The 21,321-nt window shown below is 36.5% G+C and overlaps 1 protein-coding gene across 2 annotated transcripts in view; it reads right to left on the bottom strand.

Annotated features, from left to right (window-relative positions):
• Positions 1-19,394: 19,394 nt before the first annotated feature.
• Positions 19,395-21,321, bottom strand: part of TECRL (trans-2,3-enoyl-CoA reductase like) — a 148,786-nt gene continuing 146,859 nt past the window's right edge. Inside the window, exon 15 of one of the 2 annotated variants that reach the window (XM_044945838.2) lies at positions 19,395-19,622. In XM_044945838.2, the coding sequence (XP_044801773.1) occupies positions 19,553-19,622 (70 nt within the window). In that variant the 3' untranslated portion in view covers positions 19,395-19,552. The remainder of the gene's footprint in view (positions 19,623-21,321) is intronic. The other variant, XM_044945839.2, reaches the window with a different exon arrangement.

Genomic DNA, 21,321 nt, shown 5'->3' with positions numbered 1-21,321 from the left:
ATGACATGTGGCCCTATGATATAGAACAGTTATTAGAGCTTTAGTTTTTGAGGTTATCAAACTTTGGTCTGTGCCAGGGCACCAATTATTTCATACCATTTGAAAAGTCCTAAACAAGTGTTTATTGGTAGTATGATTGACTTTGTTATTTAGATGGCTTTCTCTTTCAATATATTTTAAACCACAAAATCAAGACTTTAGAACATGCTCATCTAGAAAATGGGTCTGGGTTAGGTTAGGAGAACTAGCAAATAGGGCATATTTATAATTATCCTTAAGAAACATTCATTTAAAATGAAATATAAACCAGTTTCACAAGAACTAATGAAAGAAAAGACACTTAACCTTCCTGATTCTGTAGTTTTATCATTTGTAAATCTCTTTTTGCTTGAAACTGCTGTGATTTCAGTTCAAAAAATGTCTAGCAATGGACCATGAAAATAATAAAGCATTGATCAGGATAATGGATTGAAAAGGATGTAATAAGTATTGGTGATTCCTTCTCAGAGGAATGAAGCTACCAAACACCTAAGGGCAATTTCAGCCATCAGCTAGTGAGATATTTTCACTTCAGTTACTAGGTAAATTTTATTGAGCAGAATCTGGACCTGTGTACTGGACTTAATAATGTACAATGAAAACTGTAGGACTTCCCTGGTGACTCAGATGGTAAAGCGTGTGCCTACAATGCAGGAGATCCGGGTTCAATCCTTGGGTTGGGAAGACCTCCTGGATAAGGAAATGGCAACACACTCCAGCATTCTTAACTGAAAAATCCTGTGGTCGGAGGAGCCTGTTAGAATACAGTCCATGGGGTTGCAAAGAGTTGGACACCACTGAGCGACTTCACTTTCATTTTCAATGAAAACTCTAAGGTATAGTATCTGATGTTAATGAGGCAAACAACCTACTTTTTCCTCCAGGCTTATTGAATTGACCTAAGAAAACTACTTCATGGCAAATAGATGGGGAAACAGTGGCTTTATTATTCTGGGCTCCAAAATCACAGCAGATGGTGATTGCGGCCATGAAACTAAAAGACACTTACTTCTTGGAAGGAAAGTTATAACCAAACTAGACAGCATATTAAAAAGCAGACACATTACTTTGCCAACAAAGGTCCATCTAGTCAAGACTATGGTTTTTCCAGTGGTCATGTATGGATGTGAGAATTGGACTATAAAGAAAGCTGAGCACCAAAGAACTGATGCTTTTGAACTGTAGTGTTGGAAAAGACTCTTGAGAGTCCCTTGGACTTCAAGGAGATCCAACCAGTCCATCCTAAAGGAGATCAGTCCGGGGTGTTCATTGGTAGGACTGATGTTGAAGCTGAAACTCCAATACTTTGGTCACCTGATAAGAAGAGCTGGATCATTGGAAAAGACCCTGATGCAGGGAAAGATTGAGAGCAGTAGGAGAAGGGGACGGCAGAGGATGAGATGGTTGGATGGCATCACCGACTCAATGAGCATGGGTTTGGGTGGACTCCGGGAGTTGGTGATGGACAGGGAGGCCTGGCGTGCTGTGGTTCATGGGGTCGCAGAGGGTCGGACATTACTGAGCGACTGAACTGAACTGAAGAACAATACTTGTTAAATATTTTAATTGGCCAAATGATCCACTCTTCATTGCTGTAGAGAAAGAGCAGAAATAGACTCCAGTGGAGGTTTATCAGAGACATGAATCTTCTAAATTATAATAAATATATGAATGCATCTGAGAGGCTCCCTTTGTAGCTCACTCGGTAAAGAATCTGCCTGCAGTGCAGGAGACCCAGGTTCAATCTCTGGGTTGGGAAGATCCCCTGGATAAGGAAATGACAACTCACTCCAGTATCCTTGCTTGGAAAATCTCATGGACAGAGGAGCCTGGTGGGCTGCAGTCCATGGGGTCGCAAAGAGTAGGGCACAACTGAGTGACTAGCACATACTTACTGAAAAAAAAAAAAAACAATATGAATTCTCTTATTTTTTAACTATAATGAAACACTTGGTTATGCATCCAGTATAGAAATGTACAGATATTTTATTTCTGAAAGTTTTATATTTTTGTTTATATAACTTATACCAGAAGAATTGACCCCACCTATCTCAGCGATTCATGGGGTTACAAAGAGTCAGACACGACTGAGCAACTGATCTGATCTGATCTCAGTGAAATGGTTCAAATAGTTGCTTATATTTAGAAACATAATTTTCAGCTACAACTGTCAATATTTTAAAAATAAGTTCAAAGGTGCTAATGAGGACTTGCCTCTATCATGTCATTCAAAAATAAATATGAACAGTTAAAATTAAGAAATACAAACAATACAAAGCACCTGGGTGAAAGAATTACAAATGTAAGAGATAGAAATAGCTACATGTTGAGGTCCTTTAATGGACTGGAACTTGGTGGTCCTGAGTCGACGATAAGAAAGTAAAGGAGAGAAAGAGACTGATATTCCTTGGTTTACACAGAAAGCCAATAAAGCCCCTGCACGGGGCTTGCTCTGTTCATGAAGGCCTCAGGCACCCTCTCAATGGGGTGAAGATGCAGAGCACCTTCTCGAGAGGGTCCTAGGGGCCAGGCAGGAAAGTGAACTCAGCGAGCCTCTGTGCTCCAGGGGATAAGCCTGAGAGAGAGAGAGAGAGAGAGAGAGAGAGAGAGAGAGAGACACGGGGACCAGAGCTCTGATGGAGCAAAGGTGTTTTATTCAACATTGTATAGGTATTTATACTGTCTTACAAGATAGCTATTTTCAGCAGCATCCATATGAAAGAGAGAGTTGTAAATAACCACTTTTACCATATGGTTCATAAAAAGGAAGAGGGTACTTATCACCATATAGAAAAACTAATGAAGGAAATGGATTCCTCAATCCAGGGAGAGGCTTGCCTCGCCTCTTAATTCCTGAATATTCAGGAATTAATAAGGAGCAGAGAATTCCTGACAGATCCAAAACAGCACACAGGAAGCCTCCTGTTAAATGCTTCCTGACACTACAACATAATTATATTTGTAATTATTTATGGTCTGTTAGAATGTGATTTTAGATCACCTTTACTGGAAAAGGTATAAGATATTTTTTCTCTTAATATTAGCCTTTTTAGAAACTTGGTAATATGGTTTAAATTAGTAAGGTAAAAGGTATACACATTAATCATATACATGAATATAACATTGAACATATAAACAGATTTATGTTTAAAATCACATTTATTTGTTAAAGAAAAATGGCAGACATAGAATATGAAAAACAAAGAAAAGTGAATTAATATTTTTTGAGGAGGAGCTACTATTATAAATAAGCCTTAGAAATGAATGTGTTAGTTATTTAGGTGCTTTTGCTTTCTATTATGAGTTACAATTCTCTATTTTGTGTCTTTGTAGGGGAAATGAAGAATACATTAATTAATTTTCAAAAATTTTAAGAAACAAATTTTATGGTTACAAAATTTTGTTCAAATTACCAAGAATAACATACGATTTGGTTTGGAAAAACTACTTGGTGTTTTAAGATAACTGATTTAGTTCAGGAGAAAACAGAGGTGTAATGATAATTATCTTATTGAAGGGCAGCATTACTTAACTGAAATAAAATGCTGCTTTCCATTTCAGGGACTTTCTCTAGGTTCAAGGATTACCTGTGTTTGAAAATCTAATAATTTGATAAGAAGCAGAAAGTGTTTCCTATTAAAAGCACAACAATCTAAAGCATAACTTCCTTCAAATCCTGAATAAGTTGCCTTCATTCTTTCCATTTAAGAAAGAATCAGGTTGAAGTAAAAATATTTTTTTTACTTGAAAATATTCAATTTCAAGATTTTCCTGTGTAGACAGCAAAATTTTCTTTCAACTCAGTGGACATAGTTCTGTAGCTTACTATTTTCTCTTGTCAGAGAAATGGAAAAACATGGAAATTGAAAATTTGAGGCTATAGAGATATTTATTATGAGCTGCATTGTAGTGTAGTTTCCAGAGACTCCATTTGATTAACTTAATGCATAATCAATCTTTGGACATGTGAATTGCAGGTCCCAAGCACTATAAGTTCAATAAATACTTCCTGTAACATTAAGTGGACCGTGCTTTCAGTCAAGATTTCAAGACCAAAATAAAAGTAATATAAATCATGAATAAAGATGATATTTATAATTACATGATTTAAAACAGAGTGTGAACATTAAGGGAAGACACTAAAATTCACTTGGCTAAGGCTTTGAAAATATATCAATTATCAGACTCAGGAATGAATGAATGGAATGAATAGAAAAGTAACTAGAATTATTTTATTGAGTGGCTATTATATAATAGATGCATTATGCATATAGTGTTTCACCTAATCTAATAATTTTACCATAAATTTAGTATCTTAATTCCAATTTTCATAAATAAGATTCATTTTGACATTTGGCAAAACTAATACAGTTATGTAAAGTTTAAAAATAAAATAAAATTAAAAAAAAATAAAAATAAATAAAGATTCCATGTGCTCACTTAAAGAATGAGGACAGTTAAAATCTTATCTAGAGTTTAGTTGGAAGATGTAAAGTTCTTCTGCAATTGAGCATGTTTGGGGAAGGAACAATGACTCCTATATTCCGAAATAAGAAAAGAATCTAAATGAGTTTTCTTTAAATTCTCAAATACCTTACTTTGGCAGCCCTTCTCTAATTAAAAATCAAATCCGAAACATAAAATCTGTATAAATTAAGGATTCACTCTCCATGCAGTGTTGAAAATGTTAAAAATCTAGTATGTTACAATATCTTTATTGATTTTAGAAATTTACCTCAAAACTGGAAATGTGCAAAAAATACTTTTCTGGTAAAATTATCTAAAAATTAAATAGGACTAGAAAGCACTCCCTGGAAGAGGTCATGGCAACCCTCGCCAGTATTCTTCCCTGCAGAATCCCCATGGACAGAGGAGCCTGGGGGATTGCAGTCCACAGGGTCACAGAAAGTCAGACACAGCTGAAGTGACTTAGCATCAGGAGCAGAAAGTACTCATAAATGTAAGCTTTGAACATACAAAATCACAAATTCAAAGATATATGTGTGTGTGAAATTATTAATTATGAAAGCATGGATTTTATATGTAGGTCTGCCGGGGTCCAGCCCCGGTGGATCCAGGGAATTCGAAGCGGGGATGGCGTTGGCGAGGATCAGGAAACAACTGCTTAATTAAACGTTAATTAAGGATATAAAGAGTAATAGAATAAGGAGAGCTCAGTGAGGAAATTCAGTGGAGAAGAGAGGCTGAATAATTCAGCCAGAAGGTGAAAGAAAGAACGACATGGGGAGACCAAGTTTCGGTGAACAAGGCCCGCACTTTATTTTCCAAAGTAGTTTTTATACCTTAAGTTATGCATAGAGGATAATGGAGGAAGGGGTAGAGTCATGCAGCAAGCCAGGCTTTCTTCCTGTAAACTTATCATGTGCAAAAGCCTAGGTGATTTGCATCATCTTCTGGCCCAGAGGCCTGTTAACATTTTAAGACCCTTTCTTCAGAAAACTTATTTTTCTCTAAAGGTGATTGGTCAGGAGCCACCCTCCAAAAGCATTAGATAAAGTTGCATTTCTACAGAGCAAAGGTGTGGTGGGCTATAACAAGAAAAAGAATTAACTCAAGGGTCCCAGGTTACAAACATTAAAGCTACTACTTACACCAATTATACTAATCAATACACTGCCAGGGACACAGCAGGTAAGGGATATGGAAACTTAGCAGCAAACATTGGCCCAACAAGTGAAAATCCCTTCACCAATACAATTTCTAATCAATCTTTTAACTGCTCAAAGGAATCTGTATTTAGACAGTTTAGAACATCTCATGCCTCTCACAGTTGGGAGGCTCTGAGCAATCACATGTGGCCGGAAAAACCTATTCAGGCAGGCTAGAGGACTTCCAAAGGAATTTGTAGGTTGAAACACTGTCACGCCCAGGAACTTTATTAACTGGAGCTGTAAGTTAACTCTTTTTTCAGAGAGAGGTAGTTGGGGACAGCCCCCCGTAAAGTCAGAGGTGTAGGTGAAAGCACAAAGCAGAAAGTAGGCAGACTCTGGTTTTGGGGGGTAGATGCTCGAGAATTTCCAGGGGGACTCCTGAGACTCGATCCTGCCTTTGCGTATGCCGAGCCTCCTTCCTCATGACCTTTGCCATGGGTGGAGCTCCTCACGCTGGCTCCCGGCAGTGATAGAATTCCAGTTGAGCTATTCCAGATCCTGAAAGATGATGCTGTGGAAAGTGCTGCACTCAATATGCAATATACAATATGCACTCAATATGCAATATGCCGGCACCCGGCATAGGTCTATGTAGGAAACTGATGGGGCCCAAATTTTGTACAGCAGGCCCTCCGTATCTGCAGACACAGAACTCACAGATAACAAGGGCTGACTATAAGGGACTTGAGCTTTAGAAAATTTTGGTATCCACGGAGATCTTGAATAAATGAACAAAACTGATGGATAGCAAACTAAAAGTGTGTGTATTATATATGTAAAACCAAACCAAACCAAAAAAATCCACCAAATTTAGAACAGTCCACTTTAGGAAAGCTGAGTATGCATTTACTGCTTGGTAACAGATTCTTCTTCCTTCTTAGGAGAACCCTTTCCCCTGTTCTGAGTACACAGTGAACTTGTTTGTTTTGCTTGACAGTGTGCATTATATGGCATTTGGCCAGTTCCACCAGTATATCTGTCCCTGCAGGAAGGGAAGAGGATCTTCACCTGCATCACAAGGAGGGTACATGTTATTCATCACCCCAAATCAACTATGGGGAGGGGCCTGATGGCCATGGGAGTTCTGCACACACTATAGATACTGATTATGTAAAGCATTGCTCTACCAGTGACTTGTGAGTTGAGTCTTTCTTGAAAACTCCAAACTTGTAAGAGTATGCTCACTTATGTCTGTGAGCAAATGCTTCTGATGGTTGGCATTATGACTTTTGCCATCCTTCATGTCATGGGAAACCTCACTTGGGACTGGTAGTTTGGATCTTCCTTCCCAACAGATAGACTATCCTGTCTATGTCTGTTATATCCAGTTGTGTGATTCAAGCCCTCTATTTGCTTACTTATCTTTTGTCTAGTTGCTCTACTCATTATTAAAATCTGATAATGAAATCTTTATTATTTTAGAAATGTCTGTATCTGTATCTTGAATTCTGTAACTATTTGCTTCATATAATTTGATGATTTATCATTAGGGGCATAGATATTTATAATTTCTATGTCTTCTTGATATATTAAAACTTTTATTAACATATGATGTCTTTTTTGGATCTTGCAAACTGTTTTGATTTTAAGTATTTGACTTGTCTTATATTAGTGTAGCCCACCCTTGCATGGAATACCTTTTTCCAGCATTTCCCTACCTATTCATATCTTTGGATCTAAAGTAAGTTTCTTGTAGGTAGCATATATATGAATCATGTTTTTCTTTTTTGTTAAATTAATCCTGCCCATCTCTTTCTTTTGATTGGAAAGTTTGTCCATATATATTTAAGTTACTTACTGATAAGGAGGGGCTTAATTTTGCTATTTGTTTTCTATTATGCATATCTTGTAGCTTTTTTTTGGTCCCTCATTTCCTACATTACTGTCTCTTTTGTGCTCAGCTGGTTTTTTTCTAGTGAAACATTTTAATTCCCTTCTGATGTCCTTTTCTGTATATTCTGTAACTATTTTTTTGGTTACCATGGGGATTATATTTAGCATCCTACCATTAAACATTCTAATTTGAATTTATACCAGCTGAATTTCAATAACATAGAAAAACTCTGCTCAGTTACACTTCCATCCCCACTCTTTTTACTTATTGATGCCACCAAATTACATCTTTGCATGTTGTGTGCCCAAAATCATAAGGTAACCATTTTTAATATATTAATATAAAATTATTTAAAAAACAAAAAAAGTTACAATTCAAAGTTATAATAATACTAGCTTTTAGATCAATCATTTTATGATGTATTAGTCTCTTAAATCATATAGAACACACAAAAAATGGAGCCATAAACCATTGTTACAATAATGCAAGCTTTCAGGATTGGAGAAGGAAATGGCAACACACTCCAGTATTCTTACGTGGAGAATCCCATGGACAGAGGAGCTTTGTGGGTTACAGTCCACGGGTCGCAAAGAGTCAGACACAACTGAGCGACTTCACTTCACTTCAGGATTGCCCATATATTTACCTTTACTTAAGTTGTTCTTTCTTTATATGGCTTTCTAGTTACTGTCTGGTGTTCTTTTATTGCAACCTGCAGGAATCTCGTTAGAACTCCTTTCAGAACAAGCCTAGTGGTAACAGACTTCCTCAGGTTTTATTTGGGAATATTTCTTCCTCACGTTTGAAGGATATTTCTTACCCGATATGAGATTCTTGCTTGGAAGTTTTGTTTTGAATTGTTTTTTTCTTATAGCACTTTAAATATATGACTCACTACCTCTGGCTTTCAATGTTTCTGGTTAGAAAACTACTGATGATGTTATTGAGGATGTGATTATTGTATGTGACAAGTCACTTATCTCTTGCAGCTTTCAAGATTCTCTCTTCATCTTTGTCTTTCCCCCATTTGATTACAGTATGTCTTGATTTGAACCTCTTTGAGGTCATACAGCATGAAGTTCATTGAATTTTTGGATGTTCATATTCACCTTTTTTACCATATTTGGAATTAATTTCATATGAAATGGTACTGAGTTTTCCAATGCATTTCTTTAATATGTCATAAAACCAGAGACATTTCTATTTGTCTCTTATAAACATTGTCTTGATTTTAAAAATAGTCTTCCTTTCCTTCAGAGAAACCATGTAATTCCACGGACTAAAAGGGGAACTAATCAATCTGAGATTATATAACTTCTAATACACATATTTTGCTAATAAATATGGGTGAATTCTACCTATCATTTATACCATCATACTTTGGGAGGAAAAATAAAATAATCAGCTAACACTTCCATGTAATGAAAGACTCAAAAGACTCAGAAAAATACACTATCCAGAAAAGTTCCAAAATTCCACTAGTTTCTCAAGGTAAATGTTTAATTGTCAACTGTATTGAAGTTTTATTTGTTTGTTTTTTAATGCTGCCTAGCCTTTTCAGTCAACACAGCAAACATTTAACAGTATTTTGGCAAATTTTAGTAATCTTTCTAGTAGTGCATCCCCAATACATTAGCTTATTTAATCTATCCAAATAAATAAATAAATGACTATTCTCCTCTATCTACTTTTGTGTGGTTTTTTTGAATATTTGTTTATTTTTGGGCTGTGGTAAGTTGTTGCTACACACAGGCTTTCTCTAGTTGTGGCACGTGGAGGCTACTTTCTTGTGGTGCATGGGCCTCTTATTGTGGTGGCTCCTCTTATTGCGGAGCACAGGCTCTAGGTGTGGGCTTCAGTAGTTGCAATGCATGGGCTCAGTAGTTAAGTAGTTAAGGCAGGAAGGCTCTAGAGCACATGCTCAGTAGTTGTGATGTATAGCCTTAGTTGCTCTGAGACATATTGGATCTTCCCAAACTGAGGATCAAACTGGTGTCCCTTGCAGTGCAAGGCAGATTCTTAACCACTGGGAAATCAGGGAAGCTCTACTTTTGTTTATTTTGGTGCTGCCTTTTTTGTTGTTGTTTTTTTCCTGTATTATTGTCTGTAGATTGTATATGTCATCAGGACATTTGAATGCTCTGAAAAATAAAATTGTAATTACATATCAAAATATTTCTGAAAAATAACATCCTTGGTGCTTGTCAGGGACAAACCTCTTGTCATCATGTTTTGTAATATATTATTCACAAATATTAGCACAGAAGCAGTATCTTTACACATTTTAGAAATGTCAAAATATAAATATTTTTCTTACATATGTTTTTATAGTCCTCAGAACATAAAATTTTGCTTTGTTTTGCAATGCATTCCCCACTACCCTGTTGCACATGTCCAGATGTAGTGTTATTACATGAATTGAGTTCAAACAGATAAAGGTGACCATTTTCTCTAAACACTTACAGAATGATAGTCCAGTTGTCCATCTTTTAAAACTGGGCTTTTCCTCATGTAGCAGTTGTCAAAAAAAAATAAGTCATCTGAATTATACTATTGTAGAACAAAAACTGATTTCACATTAGCAATGCTAGATTCGGCATTTCCAATCAAAAGAAAAAGAAAGGGAAAGAAAGAGCCCTAAAACTGAGCTTTTATCTGTGTGTCATGTCTAGATTGAAATCCCTGTAGCATTCTTGAATAATTACTCTTCACTCCAGATACAAGGATGATTAAAGCTTGATTCTTGCCTTCAAGAAAAGCAGAGTGCACTATCTATTAATGTAGGGAGATAATAAGTATATAAATATGAAAGATGATAGATAACTTGTTCAAAGAGAGTACATGCAAGTATAATAGAGTACAGTAAGCATGTTTGGGAGCCCAGAAGAACCAACAACCAGAACCTGCTTGAAGAGAAGAGGAAAAGAAAGTGTCAGGTTATGGAGTTTTACAGAAAAGTTGTTAATTTGGTTCATCTTTTAAGATGATTTCATAGCTTTATGATTTTACCTCTTTCTGGATAAAACTTTTGTGTGCATTAGTGTATACACACACACACACACACACACACATATAGAAACACACACATGGTTAATTGTAATGGAGATTGAAAAGATTGAAAAAAGTCAGATTAGACAAACACCTTCAAGGGATATTTTTAGTATTAAAATTTGGTCCTATCCTGTTCAGTTGCCTCAGAAGCTAGTACTGCCAGAAGGAAGAATATTATTTTCACTTACATTTAATTTAAACTTAAATCCACACGTTAATTAAGTTGTAAGTGCTTAATAAATAATGACAAGTACTTATAATCAGGGCTTCAATGTTTAAAAGTATATGTGTACCTATTCTTCTCTAATTGATCACAGGTGTGGAGAATCAACCAGGGAAACAGTTTTTAAACCAAAATATGTTAGATAGCAGAATAGCTAAAGGAATAATTTGCTTTCATTTTTTCTCTTGAAGAAACTTTGTTGGACTCTTGAGAGTCCCTTGGACTGCAAGGAGATCCAACCAGTCCATTCTGAAAAAGATCAGCCCTGGGCTTTCTTTGGAAGGAATGATGCTAAAGCTGAAACTCCAGTACTTTGGCCACCTCATGTGAAGAGTTGACTCATTGGAAAAGACTCTGATGCTGGGAGGGATTGGGGGCAGGAGGAGAAGGGGACGACAGAGGATGAGATGGCTGGATGGCATCACTGACTCGACTAACGTGAATCTCAGTGAACTCCGGGAGTTGGTGATGGACAGGGAGGCCTGGCATGCTGCGATTCACAGGGTCTCAAAGAGTCGGACACGACCGAGAGACTAAACTGAACTGAACTGAATGAGGTTACTTTATTTATGACAGTTATATGTTTCAAATGTGAAAGGTGCACAATGAATCAATAAACATATCTTCTGTACCAACACAGATATACTGGTGAAAAATGTGGAAATTTTCCAGTTGATTCAAGGGCTGGGAGTGTGCAGAAGTGAGAAGGGACCATTGTAATCAAGATCTTCTGTGGTTGTAGGATGACTTCAGGTACTGGGTTTTCAATCACCAGCACAGAAAAAAAAATCAGTTTAGCAGGATAATTTATTAAAACTGGAAAGTCCTCTAATAACATAGGTCATAGATATGTAACATAACTTTTTGCTCATGAAGTGAGAAGCCAAAGTGAAACTGCACAGTTGATATCAATGTAGAAAGTCATCAAATGCACTGTTGTGCCTATTGCTGATGCTTATGGATTACATAGTTTGGGGGATTTTCCAAATGAAAATTTTGTGGGTATTGATAGCTTTCACCTCTTGAATCCTAAACACAATTACATGTTTTTGTTTTTTCATGATCATTAAGTAGTGATAGAAGATTGTTTTAAAGTCTATAATGAATATGTTTTATTTTCTTTTACTCATATACCCTATAATTTTTTCAGGACAATTTGGACCAGTTTACTAGTTTATAATTTCCAAATTATTATCCATATTTCTTTAATCTCATTGTCTGCTGATGAATGGGGCTCTGGTCCCTCCCTGTTAGTTGTTTGTCCTGAGACAGCCCAGTTCTGGGGTCTACAGGCTCTATGGTAGGGCTCCTGGAGATCTCCAAGAAGAGGACTTATGCCAACATGTGCCTCCCAGGACTACTACTGCCAGTGCCCCTGTCCCCATGTCAGGCCACTGATGGCCCATGTCTCCACAGGAGACCGTCAAACACTCACAGGCAGGTTTGGCTCAGTCTATCACAAGAATAGATTTGAAAGTTTTTCTTCTTTCTCCATGCTCTTCTCGTGGTCCTACTGCTTGATGCTGTGCTTCTCTCTGGGGAGAGGTTTTGGGCTGGCTGATTCACTCTTTTAAACATTGTGTGGTCAGAATCATGGTTCTTTCCTGGGGCTCCTGCCTGTCCTGGCACCAGCCAAAAGACAGGGAAGCCTGACATGCTACAGTTCATGGGATCGCAAAGAGTCAGACACGATTTAGTGACTTAACAACAACAATCTTTATTTCGGCTCTACTAATAACTGACAGTGTAATTGTGGACAGGTTATCTATCCTATATAGCTGAGATTCTCAATGACAGTACTATTGCCATTTTCAACCAAGTAATACTTTATTGTTCATATTGAGGGCTGTTGGAGGAGGTGTATCGTGTGCATTGAAGGATGCTTAGCAGCACTTCAGGCTTCTATTCTATTGTTTCCAGTAGTAACCTCCCAGTCATAGCAATTAAAAACACCCTAAATATCATTAAATATTTTCTGGGGGACAAAAGCACCATGTTCATAGGCCACTGATATAGACCCTCTTAAAATCCAGTGTCTTTAGCAATACTATGAATATTTGAAGCTTTTTAAATGAAAATATGTAGTTCCTGATTGTCAGTAAATGTTAGCTATCCTCATTGTTTTGATTTTGTTACATGTTAATATATAGATGTGTTTTTCTTTTTGAAATATGTGTCTATAAATTATAGAGATATGTTTCACAAAGGAATATTTTATTACCTATAAATTATACTTATATGTTTCCTGTGCCAGCTAGAAAAATAAATTATGAATAAAGTTGTGACTATATTACATTTTTATGGGAAATGAAAGAATAAGAAGACATGTCTTACTCAAGTGGGTAGGTACAACTCTGTGCTTTTGAGAAGACAGAGATGGCAAAGCCCCAAGAGGAAGCAATAATTATTCTTATGAAATAAGAAATATTGAAAACCCTGAATATTACTATTAAACAAGGAGATGCTAATTGGATGAATGGAAATAAGTAGTAAATGTAGATGTGCACTGAATAGATAATTTTGGAAGTAAGAATATAGATGTTGGAGCTGGAAAAGTTTTGCCAAGTAGAGAGAAGTTGCTATATTTCTTTTTAATATAAGCAATATTGCACATCATTTTTGTTTTTGCATCCTAGCTAGACTGCATGTCAGTACGACCTACCATCAAAAAATTGGAACCTCAAACTGAGATAAAAGAAACCAGGTTTTAATCTATTCTCATTTATTACTGAAAGGGATAACTATATGTAATATGGCTGGGAAATGAGCTCAGTGTCTTCATTATTTTGGGCTACTATAATAGCATACCATAGACTGAGTACCTTAGGGGGAGAAATATTTCTCACAGTTCTAAAGACTTGGATCAGGGTACCAGGGTGATTGAATTCTGATGCAAATATTGAAAGGGATGAGGATGTCCAATAAACAACTAGAAAAATGTGTGCAAAGCTACATATGATACTGTTTATTAATCTTGAATGTTTTGAATAAAAAAAAAACAAGAATAAATCACAGCAATTGTACAGTTAGTCTACATTATTAGAAGTCATGCTCGCTTTACTTTTTGGGGGGTTAGTGGTAACTATAAGATAGCAGAATGGGTTGCAGGGAGGGGGCCTCTGGGATGCTGGAACATTCTGTTTCTGGAATAATCTGAAAACAGATTAAATAGTACTAGATTTTTCTAAATGTACTCCTATGTCATCTCTTTTACCCATAACAATTTTCCAGATAAGATATAGAATATCATATTTCTAAAGGCATATCTAAAAGCATATTTCTAAAAGATTGCATTGCAATGCTTGTTACCCTGCATGTATATATTTTTCCTTAGTTAGAATTAAAATATATATTCTATACTGTCCTCTTTAAAATTATCTTGATGCAATTTCAAATGTGCCAACTCATTTTCTTATATCCTCTGACAGAATTGAATATTCTAAAATAATACATCAAAGTAACATTAGATCCAGACTGGCCTAAGAGTCATGCATGTCCTCTCAATATCTCTCCAAACCCAGTACAGTTTGTTTACCCAGTATGTTCTAACTATAGTGGGTGATTTGTTGATCCTCAAACACACCAAGGGTTTCCTGTATCAGTGCCTTATATAAATCAGTTTTATTTGTCTAAGACATTCTTCCAGCAATACTTCACCTGGTTAAAATACTCTATAAGTGACAGCTGAAAGGTCACCCAATTAGAGAGGAAATTCACGGTCTCACCATATGTCTCATCCTGCCCCTCATATTAGTCTTTACTCTGTCATAGCATATAATTCGGAGAAGGCAATGGCACCCCACTCCAGTACTCTTGCCTGGAAAATCCCATGGACAGAGGAGCCTGGTGGGCTGCAGTCCATGGGGTCGCTAAGAGTGGGACACGACTGAGCGACTTCACTTTCACTTTTCATTTTCATGCATTGGAGAAGGAAATGACAACCCACTCCAGCGTTCTTGCCTGGAGAATCCCAGGGACGGGGGAGCCTGGTGGGCTGCCGTCTATGGGGTCGCACAGATTCGGACACGACTGAAGCGACTTAGCAGCAGCAGCAGCAGCAGCATATAATTCATTTCTTTATAACATGATCACAGTCTAAATTTACTTTGCTACTCATTTGATTATTATCTTCTCATTTCCTCTCTTAAATGAAGTTCCAAGAAAGCAGAAACCCTGTTTACTTTATTCAGGAGGGCTCAGAACTATTTTCTCAAAAACCAAATACCAATAATTATTTTAACAAATTACTTGAAATTATGTTGTACAAAAACTAAAAACCAGTAATATAAATCAAACAAAGATGTTATATAATTTTAGAAGCAATAATAATTTGAAAATTACTTGAGTCTATGACCATTCTCTATAAGGGAAAGGATATTATAGGTTGCTTACTTCAAACATCTCATTTTATAAAAAGAAACCACGTATCTAAACAGGTTAAAAAACTTAGCCAATGTCTAATAGTTAACAATAATAATTCATAAATTACTTACTTTTTCTATAAATTTATTTTTAATGTAACAGTACTTGGATTAAAAAATACTTATCAGTATTATATATCCTATTGCATTTTTTTATTGAATTAACCAAGAGATGATTAGGTAAAATATAACAATTCCATCTACTTAGAAATCCTGCCAGGGAGTATGAGAGAGCTTTTGGAAAATAAATCATTTGGTGAATTTATAGCAAGTAGAAAAATGAATTGTAAGTAAGAATTCATTATAGAAATAACATTGATTTCCAGGTTAGTAGAATGACAGGATATACAGAAAATTATGCTTTGTGATTCTTGTGAACATATCTTATATTCAATGTAAAAAGTAAAATTTTTAGGTAGCAGTCATTTCTCAGTCAAATAATATGAAAACATTACTTCTATATTGTCAAGAAAATTTTTTATGCTTATACATTCATTTTTAAAAATATTTCTGAGTATATTTTTCTTACATATTTTTAACACTTTTATCAAGCTACAGTTAAAAACCAAAATACCATTTTAGCAAGGACCTTCTGCCTCCAAAAATGATTTTGTACATTTCCATGATCAAACCTCCTCTGAAGTAAAGTTAATTATAGGTTTCAGTATGCACCTGGGTGAATATTAACTTTTAAGCAGCCTTTAAATAAATGGTTTTTAATTATTATCATTATGCAAAAGCTGCATAAATGCCTTTAATTGTACTTATAAAGTAACATTTGCTATAATCACCTCTAATATCCAGGAGCAACTACAATGTTTTTTTTTTTTTTTTTTTTCCTTTTTTTATTAAAATAAAAATAGAAGTAATCCTCATTATTGACTTTCAGGTCATTTTATTTTAAGAGCACAAATATTATAATTAAAATACGTCAACTGCTAAAATTTAACATGTATTGATAGTTACTCAAAATTGAACTTAAAGTTTCAAGAAAATAAGTTTAATTACTGGAAGAAGATTAAAAGTAAGTATGCACGATATTCAACTATAATGTTGAATTTTGTGACTTGATTACCCTTCAATATTAAGCATGATATTTTTTGAAAAGTAGAATTAAGGATGCACATTTGAAAAATAAGACTATATTTCATCTATTTCAAAATATTTTATGCTACCATTTTGTATTATATCTTTTAAGAAATGATATTGCTAAAAATTACTGTGTCTGTCTGTGTATGAGTTAGAGAATAATGTTCCCACAATATTTTGCTAAAAGACAAAATGTGCTAAGGGTCTATTTTTATTTAAACTTAGAAATTTTAAAAATATGGAAACAAATTAAAAATACCTTTAAAGTAGCAACTTGAGGTAGAAATGATGAAACGGTGGTCAAGAGAGGCAAGTGATAATATGAGGTGGTGTAGCAGCTGATTCAACTTTAGTTCTTTTGCATTTATTTTGATTTCTCTCCCTCTTTAGCTACTTTTTATAAGAAATGTGTAAAAGATGAAGATGTGGTATTTTAAAACCACTTTCAATTTTTTACTTTTGGGTTGAAAAAGTATTATTCCAGACAATTATTTAAAAATTAGCTATCAATGACTGCTGGGGTCCAGCCCCGGCTGAGCCAGGGTATTCGAAGTGGGGACGGCGTCGGCGACCTATTTAATTATTTATTCATAATAAAATGAGGATAGCTCAGTGAGGAAATTCAGTGGAGAAAAGCGGCTGAAATAAGGATAGCTCAGTAGGAAAATTCAGTGGAGAAAAGAAGCTGAGTGGCTTGGTTTATGCAGAAAATCAATATAACCCGTGACACCAGGTTAGCTCTGACCACGGAGGCCGCAGGCGCCCTCTCGAATAGCGGAAGGTGCCCCACCTTAGACACCTTCTCGAGTGGGTCTTAGAAGCCCAGGCAAATAAATGGTCGCAGAGGACATCCGCGCTCCAGATGGACACTCAGCTGGAATTTGGGAGAGAGAGTGACATGGGGAGACCAAGTTTCAGTGAACAAGGCCCGCACTTTATTTTCCAAAGTAGTTTTTATACCTTAAGTTATGCATAGAGGATAATGGGGGAAGGGGTAGAGTCATGCAGCAAGCCAGGCTTTTTTCCTGTAAACTTATCATATGCAAAAGTTCAGGTGATAGACACCATCTTCTGGCCAGGAGGCCTGTTAACATTTTAAGAAACTTATCTTTCTCTAAAGGTGATTATTCCAAAGTCAGGCGCCAGCCTTCCAAAAAGCATTGGACAAAGCTGCATTTTACATTTCTATACACCCATTATATCAATCAATACACTGCCAAGGACATAGTAGGTAAGGAGTATGGAGACTTAGCAGCAAACATTGGCCCAACAAGTGAAAAACCCTTCACCAATACAATTTCTAATCAATCTTTTAACTACTCAAAGGAATCTGTGTTTAGGCAGTTTAGAACATCTCCTGCCTCTCACAGTTGGGAGGCTCTGAACAATCACATGTGGCCGGAAAAACCCATTCAGGCAGGCTAGAGGATTTCCAAAGGAGTTTGTAGGTTGAAACACTGTCACATCCAGGAATTATTAACTGGAGCTGTAAGCTAACTCTCTTTTCAGAGAGAGGTAGTGGGAGACAGCCCCCCGTAAAGTCAGAGGTGTAGGTGAAAGCACAAAGCAGAAAGTAGGCAGACTCTGGTTTGGGGGGTAGATGCTCGAGAATTTCCAGGGGGACTCCTGAGGCTCGATCCCGCCTTTGCGTATGCCGAGCCTCCTTCCTCATGACCTTTGTCATGGGCGGAGTGCCTCACGCTGGCTCCCGGCAGTGATAGAATTCCAGTTGAGCTATTACAGATCCTCACTCAATATGCAATATGCCGGCTCCCGGCAAATGACTAAATTTAACTGTGATGCTTCTTTTTAATATTGTTTGTAATTACAAATCTAGTATCTGTCAGAAAATTCTAACTTTAATTCATTAAATATTGAATACTTATATCATAAAACTTCAGTGAAAGATATTAGCTAGCATTCTAATACTTCAAATAAAAGACAGAAACTATAGCTTGCAGGCATTCTAATTGTTACATAAAATGATTTGGAGATAGAGGCTAATATCTGTGAATTGTGATTCTGCTTACTGCTGTTAAAAATTATTTCCAGCATTAGCTTGGAATGGGGCCTTTATTAGTAAAGACATAGTAATTACTACTTTGACTTTTTTCACATTCCTTTTTTTTTTTTTTTTTTTTAAATTTTTTTACATTTAAGCCATCCTACGTGGCATGCGGTATCTTGATTTCCTGACCAGGAATCAAATCCATACACCCTGAGGTGGAATTGTGGATTCTTTTTTTTTTTTTTTTTTATTTTATTTTTAAACTTTACATAATTGTATTAGTTTTGCCAAATATCAAAATGAATCTGCCACAGGTATACATGTGTTCCCCATCCTGAACCCTCCTCCCTCCTCCCTGGCCATTCCCTCTCTGGAATTGTGGATTCTTAGCTTACTGGACTGCCAGAGAAATCTCTAGTAAATTCTACTTTAAGACAGGCAGGTTTATTTGAAAAACCTACTCCCCCGTGGGTCCAGTCTACTTTGGGTTGTTTTATCCTCCTGAAAACCCTTAAATTGATTCACATAGATTTGTGTTAATAGAAGAGAGTTACTAAACACCAAGTAAATGAGTGGATAACTCCATCTATGAAAATAGTATTGGACATTAATCATTAGTTCATAGATCTATCTCAGAAGACAGACTCATGGTATATTTGTATACATCAAAGAGTAATGGTATATTTTTAGTTTTTAAACTTTTTTATTTTATTATTAATGACATGTTCCACAAAAATGATAGAAATGGAGAGCAAATGCATTCTAATGTAAAATAATGGAGAAATGGCCTGAGAGAAAACTGCTCATGTGAACCAGGACATTTAATACAACCACAGTAGATAATTTTTAATAGGAATATAGAGGTTGAGGTAGTAGCCATTCCTATGTATCCATTTAGACCAAGAAATAAAAGAACCAAAATTGTCTTCACCAGTTCAGTTCAGTCGGTCAGTCATGTCTGACTATTTGCGACTCCATGGACTTCTGCACACCAGGCTTCCCTGTCCATCACCAACTCCTGGAGCTTACTCAAACTCATGTCCATTGAGTCGGTGATGCCATCCAACCATCTCATCCTCTGTTGTCCCTTTTTCCTCCTGCCTTCAATCTTTCCCAGCATCAGGGTCTTTTCAAATGAGTCAGTTCTTCCTATCAGGTGGCCAAAGTATTGGAGTTGTCTTCATATATGTTTTCAATTAACTTAAATTATTTCTACTAACAACATACTTTATCCTCATGAGTTATATTTGGGCTTCCTTGGTGGCTCAGATGGTAAAGAATCTGCCTGCAATGCAGGAGACATGAGTTAGATACCTGGGTCTTGAAGATCACTTGGAGAAGGGAATAGTTACCTGCTCCATCATACTTGCCTGAGACATCCCATTGACAGAGGAGCCTGGTGAGTTACAGTCTGGATCACAGAGTCAACAAGATTTAGTGATTGGCAATTACAGCAACAGCAAACATAGTCCAATACTTCATAGGGCTCATTTCCCCAAGCACTGAATGAATAAGGGAATATACATACTTTGTAGTTTGCATAACCTCATTGTGAATTGATTTCTTGGGCTATAGGACAAGAACTATTGCCATGGGGAAATCCAAGTGGAAACCTCTGAAACAGCACTCATTCTTTTGTAAATATAAACAAGCTGCATCCCAATGAATGACTCAGTTCAGTTCAGTCACTGAGTTTCTTCCAACTCTGTGACCCATGGACTGCAGCACACCAGGCTTCCTTGTCCTTCACTATCTCTCAGAATTTTCTCAAACTCATGTTCACCGAGTCAATGATGCCATCGAACCAGCTCATCCTCTGTCATCCCCTTATCCTCCTGCCTTCAATCTTTCCCAGCATCATGGTCATTTCCAATGCATCAGCTCCTCACATCAGGTGGCCAAAGTATTAGAGCTTCAGCTTCAGCCTCAGTCCATCCAATGAATATTCAGAACTGATTTCCTTTAGGATGGACTGGTTGGATCTCCTTGCAATCCAAGGGACTCTCAAGAGTCTTCTCCAACACTACACTTCAAAAGCACCAATTCTTTGGTGCTCAACTTTCTTTATGGTCCAACTTTCATAACCAAACATGACTACTGGAAAAACCATAACTCTAACTAGATGGACTTTTGTTGGCAAAGTAATGTCTCTGCTTTTTAATATGCTATTTAGGTCACCCATAGAATTTCTTCCCAGGGGCAAACATCTTTTAATTTCATGGCTGCAGTCACCATCTTCAGTGATTTTGGAGCCCCCCAAAATAAAGTCTGTCACTGTTTCCATTGTTTCCCCATCTATCTGCCATGAAGTCATGGGACCCGATGCCATGGCCTTCGTTTTGTGAATGTTTTGTTTTATGCCAGCTTTTTCACTATGCTCTTTCATGCTCATCAAGAAGCTCTTTAGTTTCTCTTCACTTTCTGCCATAAATATGGTATTATCTGCATATCTGAGGTTATTTATATTTCTCCCAGCAATCTTGATTCCAGCTTGTCCTTCATCCTGCCTAGCATTTCCCATGCTGTACTCTGCCTATAAGTTAAATAAGAAAGCCTTAATTACAGCCTTAATGTACTCGTACTTCTTTCCCAATTTGAAACCAGTTCATTGTTGCAAGTCTGGTTCTAATGGTTGCTACTTGACCTGCATGCAGGTTTCTCAGGTGGTCTAGTATTCCTATTTCTTTAAGACTTTTCCACAGTGTTGTGATCCACACAGTCAAAGGCTTTAGTGTAGTAAATGAAGCAGAAGTAGATGTTTTTCTTTCTGGAATTCTCTTGCTTTTTCTATGATCCAATGGATGTTGGCAATTTGATCTCTGGTTCCTCTGCCTTTTCTAAATGAGTGATTAGTGCTACGCCTAAAGAGTCAGACTGGACTAAGTGACTAACACTGTCCTGTTACGTGGCCATATTGGAACTCTGTTTCCTAGGTGATATGGCTGATGATAGCATCTAAATTGTTCCTTTCTCAAACCATGCAA

This window comes from Bubalus bubalis, chromosome 7 (genome assembly GCF_019923935.1).
Source record: "Bubalus bubalis isolate 160015118507 breed Murrah chromosome 7, NDDB_SH_1, whole genome shotgun sequence".
In the NCBI taxonomy this organism is placed as follows: domain Eukaryota; kingdom Metazoa; phylum Chordata; class Mammalia; order Artiodactyla; family Bovidae; genus Bubalus; species Bubalus bubalis.
The sequence above is the reverse complement of the archived record's forward strand: the minus strand, read 5'-3'. Positions and strand labels throughout refer to the sequence as shown.